This window comes from Cebus imitator, unplaced genomic scaffold, assembly GCF_001604975.1.
Source record: "Cebus imitator isolate Cc_AM_T3 unplaced genomic scaffold, Cebus_imitator-1.0 Scaffold449, whole genome shotgun sequence".
Classification (NCBI taxonomy): Eukaryota; Metazoa; Chordata; class Mammalia; order Primates; family Cebidae; genus Cebus; species Cebus imitator.
In genome coordinates this window covers 2,389,413-2,399,421 of record NW_016107764.1, presented here as the reverse complement: position 1 = coordinate 2,399,421, position 10,009 = coordinate 2,389,413, and the positions used below count along the sequence as shown (strand labels likewise).

Below are 10,009 nucleotides of genomic sequence, written 5' to 3'. Positions count from 1 at the left end.
CTCCGCACGCCCAGGGACCCCACACCTCCCCACCGGGGTCTCCGCACGCCCAGGGACCCCACACCTCCCCACTGGGGGCTCCACACGTCCAGGGACCCCACACCTCCCCACTCGGGGCTCCACACGCCCAGGGACCCCACACCTCCCCACTAGGGGCTCCACACACCCAGAGACCCCACACCTCCCCAGCCGGGGGCTCCACATGCCCAGGGACCTCCCAGGGTCTCGTGTTCACACAGCTGCTCACTCTGAAAATCTAAGTAAAAAGCAAAACCCCTCTGACCACTGCCCGTTTTGCAAACCGGGAACGTGGAGCAAACTCCTACCCAGGGCCATACACCTGGAGACCCTCACGAGCAGCCAGTGCCAGGCCTGTGACCCCACATGACCATCACCGGGCAGTCACTCACACCAATGGCCTCCACAGGACAGCACCTGGGTGGCGAGGTGCAGCCTTCAGGCCCCTCCCGAGCTGCGGCCGTACATCTCCCTGCACCACCGCACCCTGCAAGGCCTGGCCCTGGCCAGTGTCCATGGGGGCAGGAGCATGGCGGCCCCTGCATTTCTCCTGTCTAGTTTAGAAAGCAGCTGTGTGTGCCCTCTCCCATGGGAGGGACACACCCTCAGTCACTGCACGGTGCTGAGCACTCACCCAGGGGCTGTGGGCCGCAGGGATGGGGCCAGCTGAGCCCAGACGGCCCAGCACTCACCTGGGTGGGGGCCCCTCTGCACTGCCTGCAGCTCAGGTCTCTCCTGGTCTTCAACCCACGGCTCCTCCCACTGTTCCAGGCGAGAGAGGAGGTCTGGTCTGGGGCTGCAAAATCCTTCTCAAAAGAGAGAAAAGGTTACATTTTACTTGTACTAGGACAAAATGAGGGTTCAGGCTCAGAGCAGTTCTGCCGGGAGGCCCTGGAGAAGCCACCCCTAAGCAGAAATGACAGGAAGGGAGGGGCCTGGACACCAAGGCCACAGAAGGGCTGGCAAGGTCTGAGGAAGGAAGATGAGGCTGCCTCCAGGGTGAGTGGGCCCCTCTGTCCACAAAGCCCAAGAATTTGCAGCTCCTGAGCCCCCTCGGCTGGAAGGCCCGACTATCATCCCAGACCACCCAGGCCCAGAGGCAGCAGCAGAACTTACCCAGCACTCACCACCCAGCACTCACCCAGCACCCACTCAGCACCCACCCTGCACCCACTCAGCACTCACCCTTCACTCACCCAGCACCCACCCAGCACCCAGCCTGCACCCACCCAGCACTCGCCCTGCACTCACCCAGTGCTCACCCAGCGCTCACCCAGCACCCACCCAGCACTCACCCAGCGCCCACCCAGCGCCCACCCAGCGCTCACCCAGCACCCACCCAGCACTCACCCAGCACTCGCCCTGCACTCACCCCACGCTCACCCCACGCTCAACCAGTGCTCACCCAGCACTCGGCCAGCGTTCACCCCACGCTCACCCGGCGCTCAGCCCACGCTCACCCAGCGCGGCCACATTGCTGAAGTTGTCCAGCATCACGTCCCGGTAGAGGGCCCTCTGGCTGGGTTCCAGACACTCCCACTCCTCCCGTGAGAAGTAGACGGCTACGTCCCAGAAGGTCACTTGCTCCTGCAACACACACAGCTCCTGAACTGGCCTTTCCCAAGAAAAGGAGGGCTCAGCCCACGGGTCTGGGAGGGAAGGGAGAATGGGGGTGGCCCTGATATGAACAGATTGTGTCCCCTAAATCCATGCACTGAAGCCCGGAGACCCGAGTGGCTGTGTCTGGGGCTGGGCCTCTGTGGAAGAGATTAAGGTTGTGAGGTCAGAAGGTGGGACCCTGACCCATGGGCCTGGTCCTCACAGGAGGCTCCAGAGGACTCCAGCTCCATCCCTGCACACGCGTGAACACAGCATAACAGCGGCTGTCTGCAAGCTGGTCACTGGCCCCTGCCAGAAACCGGATCTGCAGCACCCTGAGCTTCGACATCAGCCTGGAGGACAGACGACACACACGTGTGTAAACCGCCCACCATGTGGTGTTTTGTTAGGGCCGCTCTGGTGGACTAAGAGCACCTGAGAGAATCTAGTTCATTTTCCTGTAACAGCCACTCCTCTCCTAAGGTCAATAATGAATCCGATTTTCTTTTCTCTTCCCCCGCCCCTTAAGAGAGAAGGCAAAAAGAGGGACACGTGCACCATGCCTGGAAAGTCGCGGCCACAGACCCTCCCCGCGTGTGCTGGTGTCTCAGGCGGCCGGCAGGGCAGGGGGAGGCTGTGCTCAGCAGCGGCAGGGCTCACCTGGGCCACATCCATGGGAACAGCAAGGCCACCCCTCTGCAGAAGCACAGCACCAAGGAGGGCAGATCTGAGGAGACAAGAAATGTGAGCGGGTGCAGCGGCCTGGGAATGACCCCAGGACCCCCCACTCAGCAAATCAGGGAGAATTCAGGAAAAATCAGTGATGCACACGTAGGGTCTGCTCTGCAACTACCGACAGCCACCAGGTGTGGGGAAACTTGGGGGTGGTGAGGGGCCAGCCTGTCTCTAGGTTAAGGGACAGCTGGCCACCTCCCACACACAAGAACTGTGAACTACCAGAGCAAGCCAGGGCTGTCATCAGAGGAGGACAGAGGCCAGCCACTGCTGGCTGACAGCTTAGCTGTAAACACATGACTGGAGAATCTGACCCCAACCGAGGCAGCTGGGCTCCTCCTCAGTAGACAGGCAGGGCAGCCCATTCCCATTCCTGTGGCGCTGTGCATGAAAGATGTTCTCAGGCACGCTACAAGGAGGCCACCTCGCAGCCTTCCCCCTGGTGCAGCCCTGAGAAATCCCATTAATCTTCACTGAGTCTCCAGATCCAGCCACAAGCTCCCTACACCTTACAGCCCAGGCCCGTGGAGAACCCCTCAGCATCCCACTGCTCTCCTGCCGCGGTGGGTCCTGACTCCTTCCGGAGTGAAGCTCAGAGCCCCAAGATGCAGAAGAGACCAGCCCCACAGCGCCCCTGAGGAGAGACAGAACCAGCTGGAGGAAGATGGCCCATGCCTGGTCACTTTGTCAGACGGAGAAGGGGAGATGTCATTTTGGCCCCTACAGACAGAAGAATCATAAAGGGCCATCAGGAGCAAGTCCTGATAAAAAGGGCCATCAGGAGCAAAGTATGCAAACAGTATTAGGAAACTGACAAAAGAAAGGGGAAGCCACACAGCCTTCTATCTGTTGGGGCAACTGAAAACTTAACTTGAACCCTTCCCTCAAGGAAAATACCACACCCAGCGGGATTCCCTGGTAGACTCCACCAAAGCCAACGGAAGCACAGTACTGATCTTAGAAGCTGTTTGCAGTGAACAGAGGAAGAGCAGATGCTATCCAGTCTGTCTGAATGAGGCCAGCAAAACCCAAACCCAAAACCTGATAAGAGATATTACAAGGTGCCAGGCACAGTGGCTCACGCCTGTAATCCCACACTCTGGGAGGCTGGGGCAGGAGGATTGGCAACATGGCAAAACCCTGTCTCTACAAAAAAACACAATAATTAGCAGGGCGTGTTGGTACACATATGTAGTCCAGCTACTCAGAAGGCTGAGGTGGGGAAATTGCTTGAATTCGGGAGGCGGAGGTTGCAGTGAGCCGAGATCGTGCCACTGCGCTCCAGCCTGGGTGTCAGAGTGAAACCCAGCCTCCCGGAGTGTGGGATTACAGGTGTGAGCCACCCTGCCTGGCCCCTTGTAATATCTCTATCAATGGTTTTTGGTTTGGGTTTTGCTGGCTTCATTCAGACAGACTGGATAGTGTATGCTCCTCCTCTGTTCACTGTAAATAGCTTCTAAGATCTCCTCATAAACACAAATTCTTTTAAAAAAATTAGGAAGTCAAATCTAGCAGTTTATAGAAAAAATTCTCTGTCATGACCAAGTGACGTTGACCCTAAGAGTGCACAGCTGGTTTGATCCCCATTAGCTGCAGCTGGTGCCCAGGAGGCTCCTCCACCACCTGCGCTCAGCACTGGGTGGGGGAGGCCTGGCCGCACTCACCCCGCCCCCTCAGCCCTCCTACCTCCGGCACAGCAGGTTCTCTCCTTCTGACAGTCACGGGTAGTTACAGTAACTGCAACGTGTTTTCATGAATATGCTTTTCAGCTGGAGATTTTTTTTTTTCACCCTTTCAAGAGCACGGCATCAATTGTGATCACAATGACTTCCCCAACATTTGCTGTCATTTGAAAATGACATTATAACCACCGTGACAAAATAAAGGAGAAAACCACATAATTCCTATTATCTCAATAGAGGCAGAAAAGGCATGTGTTAAAATTCAACACCTATTCCCAACAAAAACTCTCAGCAAACAAGGAGCAGAAGAGAACTTCCTCAACCTGGGAAACTGCAGCCAGCATCCTGCTTCACGGGCTGGCCGACATGGAACCCTTCCCCTCTAAGACCAGAGACAAGCAGGGTGTCTGCCTACAGCTTCTCGTTATCATCTTATTGGAGGCCTGAGCCACCGCAAGGGGACAGAAAAAATACATAAAGCCATAAGATCAGAAAGAAAGAAGGTCAGGTGCTGTGGCTCACGCCTGTCATCCCAGCACTTTGGGAGGCCGAGGCAGGTGGATCACCTGAGGTTAGGAGTTTGAGACCAGCCTGGCCAACATGGCAAAACCCTGTCTCTACTAAAAATACAAAAATTAGCCAGGCGTGGTGGCAGGCACCTGTAATCCCAGCTACTTGGGAGGCTGAGGCAGGAGAATCACTTGAACTCGGAAGGCAGAGGTTGCAGTGAGCAGAGGTTGCAATAAGCCAGGATTCCGCTACTGCACTTCAGCCTGGGCAACAGACACTGTCTCAAAAAAAGAGAGAAAAGAAAAGGCTTATAAAAGAAAAAAAAAATCAGTCATTATCTTCATAGCACTGGGGTAGGCAAAGATTTCTCTCATAGACCCTCAAAAGCACTTAAAAGAAATTACAAATCGGATTTATCGGCATTAAAAATTTTTGCGTATCAAAGCAGGTAAGGAAAAAAAGAGGAGACTGGGTGCAGTGGCTCTTGCCTGTACTCCCAACACTTTGGGAAGCTAAGGCCGGAGGATTGCTTCAGGCCAGGAATTTGAGACCAGCCTCAGCAACACAGGGAGACTCTGTCTCTATCTTCTGATTTAAAAAAAATTTTTTAAAAAGAAACACAAAGGCAAGCCACAGACTAAGAGGAAATATTCCCAATACATGTATCTGACAAAGGACTTATATCCAGAACTGTAACTCCTACAAATCAATAAAAAAAATAAAACTAGCTTTTCGCAGTGGCACTATCGTAGCCAATGAGGTTTATCTGAGGAGCAATTATTGCTAATTGAAAACTTTTCCCAATACCCCGCCATGACTACCTGAAATATAGTTGGCGTTGGCAAATTTTGGCAGTCTCTAAGGACACCAAATCATAAAAAAAAATAAAAATAAAAAAATAAAACTTAAACTCGGCAAAATATTAGAACAGACACTTCAAAGTTATACAGTGGTCTATAAACACATGAAAACGCACACTGAGCACGTGGGTCATGGATGGCGTTTTCGAATCAAACTCTGACTTCCTCTAGCAAGTAGCAATGACTGCAGTGATGAAAACAGCCCCCGGCTGGACGCGGTGGCTCACGCCTGTAATCCCAGCACTTTAGGGGGCTGAGGCGGGCAGATGATGAGGTCAAGAGATTGAGACCATCCTGGCCAGCACAGTGAAACCCTGTGCTACTAAAAATAAAAAAATTAGCCAGACATGGTGGTGTGTGCCTGTAGTCCCAGCTACTCAGGAGGCTGAGGCAGGAGAATCGCTTGAACGTGGGAGGCGGAGGCTGCAGTGAGCCGAGATCGCACCATTGCACTCCAGCCTGTGTGACAGCGCAAGACTGTCTCAGAAAACAAAAACAGGCTAGGCGTGGGGGCTCATGCCTGTAATCCCAGCACGTTGGGGGGCTGAGGCGGGTGGATCACAAGGTCAAAAGATTGAAACCAACCTGGCCAACATGGTGAAACCCCGTCTCTACTAAAAAATACAAAAATTAACTGGGCATGGTGGCGTGTGCCTGTAGTCCCAGTTACGCGGGAGGCTGAGGCAGAAGAATTGCTTGAACCAGGGAGGCGGAGGTTGCAGTAAGCCGAGATAGCGCCACTGCATTCCAGCCAGGCGCCTGGCGACAGAGCGAGAATCTCTCTCAAAACAAACAAAAAAACTGCGACAGAGCGAGAATCTGTCTCAAAACAAACAAAAAAACCCAGCTCCCCTCAGCTGAGCAGCTGTGTTTGCACCACAACCTGGGCTGAGCTTTGCAGTCTGGAAAGCCGAGTAAGGGGAGAGAACCATGAGATAGGTCAGAAAGGGGCTAAGGCCAGATGAAACCTGAGACATGGTTTCATGTGCAACGCAACAGAAGTTTTATACGACACAACTTTAATAGAGGAGAACAGAAGGATATTGTCATCAGCTACCTTTTTTTTCCCCCTGGGCAAATTAACACAGGATTTTTTTTTTCTCTGAGACAGCATCTTGCTCTGTCAGCCAGGCTGGAGTGCAGCAGTGCAATCATAGCTCACTGCAGCCTCGACCTCCTGGGCTCAAGTGATTCTCCCATCTCAGTCTCCCTAGTAGCTGGGACCAAAGGTGCATGCACCACCATGCTCTGCAATTGTTTAAATTTTTGCAGAGACAGGGTCTCACGATGTTGCCCAGGCTGATCTCGAACTCCTGGCCTGAACAGATCCTCTGGCCTCAGCCTCCCAAAGTGCTGGGGTTACAAATGTCAGCCACAGCACCCGGGCTAAGCTACATTTTTGTTTTTTTTTTTTAATGAGATGGAGTCTCGCTCTGTAGCCTGGCTGGAGAGCAGTGGCTTCATCTCTGCTCCTTGCAACCTCTGCTTCTGGGGTTCAAACGATTCTCTTGCCTCAGCCTCCTGAGTAGCTGGGGTTTCAGGCACGTGCCAGCATGCCAAGCTAATTTTTGTATTTTTAGTAGAGACAGGATTCCACAGCGTTGGCCAGGCTGGTCTCGAACTCCTGGACTCAAGTGATCCACCTGCCTCGGCCTCCCAAAGTGCTGGGATTCCGGGCGGGGGCCACCGCGCCTGGCTGAGCTACATTGTTAAAAAGAGCCTCTGTGATGAACAAAGGAGAAAGCAGCAGAAAAGGACGGGGGTGGGGAGAAGACAGGGAGGCGTCCGGGCGAGGGAGGAAAGCGGCCAGGATCGGGGCCTGGAGGATGGGAACGGCGAGGAGGCAAACGGTTCAGTGACGGGCCCAGCGCACCAGTGCCCGGCCGTGCGCGGCCGGGGCGGACGGAGGAGGAAGTGCATCCCGGGTTTCTGCTCCTGCCCTCCGTGGTGGGACGCCGCGAGGACCGGTGGGTCGGGGGAGGCTGCGGGAGCTCAGCCCGGGGCCGGGGAGCTCGGGGTGCTCCGACCGAAGTCTAAGCGCGCGCGTCTCACCGGGGCGTGCGGGCTGGGGGCGCAGGTGTGGAGCGGTCTGGGGGCAGCTGAGGTCACGGCCGTGGGCGCGGTCAGCCGGGGTCCAGCTTCGGGAGGAAACGCCACCGGGTCCCGACGAACCTGCAGTGTAGGCGGCGGGGAGAGAGGAGGCGGCTGAGCCGGGAGACTAGGCGGGGCACCGGCAGCCGCGACGCTGGGTCTCACAGCCCTGGGGCGGCCGCACACGGAGAAGGTCCGCCCGCCCGGGACCCGGGGCCCACGGCGGCGGGCCGCACGGCCACACTCCCCAGCGGGGCGTCCGCAGCATCGGCCAAACGGCGCCGGCAGCGCGGACTTTCACAAACTTCCCGAGCGGAAGTTGCTGTCCGAAGCTTCCGGCCCCTCTAGGAGTCCACGTCTCGGTGGTGCGCGCTGGCCGCCCAAGCCGCCGGCCGGGCCCCGCCTGTGGTTCCGCCCGAGGTTCCGCCAGTGGTTCCCCCCGCGGTTCCGCCCATGGTCCGCCCGGGGTTCCCCCCGTGGTCCGCCCTGGCCCGAAGGACCCGCTCGGGTCACAGGCAGGCGCCACAACGCCAGGCTACTTTCTGTATTTCCAGTAGAGACGGGGTTTCACCATGTTGGCCAGGCTGGTCTTGAACTCCTGACCTCAGGGGATCCGCCTGATTTGGCCTCCCAAAGTGCTGGGGTTACAGGCGTGAGCCACCCAACCCCGGCCCACTTAACCTGTTTTAAAGTCTAAAGGCCTAAAGGTTTCTCCTACAAAGTGAGCTGTCCCCTCACTGGAGGCATGAACAGACGGTCACCTGCTCCTGTACCAGTCACCCAGTTCCAGCCAGCCCACCAAGGGCGGCCAAGTGTTCAAACCCAGACACGGCTTTCCGTGGATTCCAGGTCTTCAGGTAATCACTTATTCAACCAATTGCCAACCCGAAAATCTTTGAATCCACCCATTACCTGAAAGCACCCAAAGGATGGCAAAGAAATATATTTAAGAGTAACATATTTTGATTTCCTTTGTCTGTCATGCGATGTGCCAGAGTCAGGTTGGAAACTAAGCCACATTATATAGGGTTAAATAAAACCCATCTGATGAAGTACTATGGTTTGTAGGGCAGACTCCCTAGGCCCTTTAGATAGGATCTTGGAGCAAGAGAGAAAAAGATCAGAGTTTAGTCCCCATTGGTAAAATAATGAGAGTGACACGAGGCAGGCAGACAGATGCCCAGGCAGACGGGGGCTATTCCCCTGTGAAACCCCACCTCCAAGCGGAAGATGGTTTAAAGCCTACAAGTGAAATCCTCCGACCGGATTGAGAACCTGTCTTCCTGTGTGGCGCACCTTCCTCTGACTGATCCCCAGCCTTCACCTATTTTACATGTAGCTACCCTTTCCTAATTGGTTTTCTACACCGGCATGCCCACCTTTGAGTGCTGTCTTCACTTTAACCTGTTTTGCATTACTCACAAACCAGTCAGCACGCCCTCCCTGTTCTGAGTCCATTAAAGGTCCTGGGCCCAGCCACACCGGAACTTTCCTGCCTTCCTGTAGGGGACCGCCCTGTGTCCCCTCTCTACTGGAAGCTGTCTCATCACCCAGTCAGACTCCCCGCCTTGCTCACTCTTCGGTTCTCAGAGCCTCCTCATTCTTCTTGGCCATGGACAAGCACTCGGGAACTCAGGTGGAGCTGGCAAGCCATCTTCTGCAGCAGGTAGCATGGTCAAGTGAGGCCCAGGCGGGGTGTCGCTGGCCAGAGGACCCTGGCTTGCAAAGTGACTGAGAAAAACATCCTGCATCAATAGGAATGGCTGCAAATTGTTAAATATAATTTAATACTTGTTGATTTGCTGTTACTTATGTTTGTGGTTTTGAGCCTCTGGAATCAGGGGGCTGGACAGGTGGCCATGGCGAGGCCTGGGGACAAGTTCTCAGTGTCTAGAACAACAGCTCCTAGGCAGAATCAAGCCCCATGTGGTCCCCTTTTCCCAGCTTTGCCTCCTGGCTCTTCTGGGAGGGGTTGGGTCCTCTGAGCTCTACACCTAGGATGTGACTTCAGGCCTCAGACAGTGAGGACTCAGACAGCCTTGCCCTTCAGAGTCTCCCTGGGTGCCACACAGCTACTTGACACCCAGGAGGACTGGGGAAGATTGTAGGGAGGGCACCTGTGTCATAGTTTCAAAACTTTTTTTTTTTAAGATGGAGTCTGACTCTGTTGCTCCTGGATTCAAGCAATTCTCCAGCCTCAGCCTCCTGAGTGGCTGGGATTACAGGGGCTCGCCACCACACCTAGCTAATTTTTTGTATTTTTTGTAGAGACAGGGTTTCACCACGTTGGCTAGGCTGGTCTCAAACTCCTGATCTCAGATGATCCGCCTGCCTTGACTTCCCAAAGTGCTGGGATTACAGGCATGAGCCACCTTGCCCAGCTAAGACCTCATCTCTTAAAAAGAGGCCGGGCGCGGTGGCTCAAGCCTGTAATCCCAGCACTTTGGGAGGCCGAGGCGGGTGGATCACGAGGTCAAGAGATCGAGATCATCCTGGTCAACATGGTGAAACCCC

The 10,009-nt window shown here is 55.1% G+C and overlaps 1 protein-coding gene and 1 non-coding gene across 3 annotated transcripts in view; one reads left to right on the top strand and one right to left on the bottom strand.

Moving 5' to 3' along the window:
• Positions 1 to 7,824, bottom strand: part of ZNF707 (zinc finger protein 707) — a 10,495-nt gene extending 2,671 nt beyond the window's left edge. The window contains exons 1-5 of one of the 2 annotated variants that reach the window (XM_017511552.2): positions 7,454 to 7,824; positions 3,036 to 3,152; positions 2,278 to 2,344; positions 1,479 to 1,605; positions 711 to 824 (exon numbers count right to left, since the gene is read on the bottom strand). In XM_017511552.2, coding sequence (XP_017367041.1) covers positions 711 to 824; positions 1,479 to 1,605; positions 2,278 to 2,344; positions 3,036 to 3,091 — 364 coding nt within the window. In that variant the 5' untranslated portion in view covers positions 3,092 to 3,152; positions 7,454 to 7,824. The remainder of the gene's footprint in view (positions 1 to 710; positions 825 to 1,478; positions 1,606 to 2,277; positions 2,345 to 3,035; positions 3,153 to 7,453) is intronic. The other variant, XM_017511553.2, reaches the window with a different exon arrangement.
• On the top strand, positions 5,271 to 5,411 carry LOC119468580. Its single transcript, XR_005197278.1, has one exon. It is a non-coding gene; the product is annotated as a U4 spliceosomal RNA (small nuclear RNA).
• Positions 7,825 to 10,009: the final 2,185 nt, after the last annotated feature.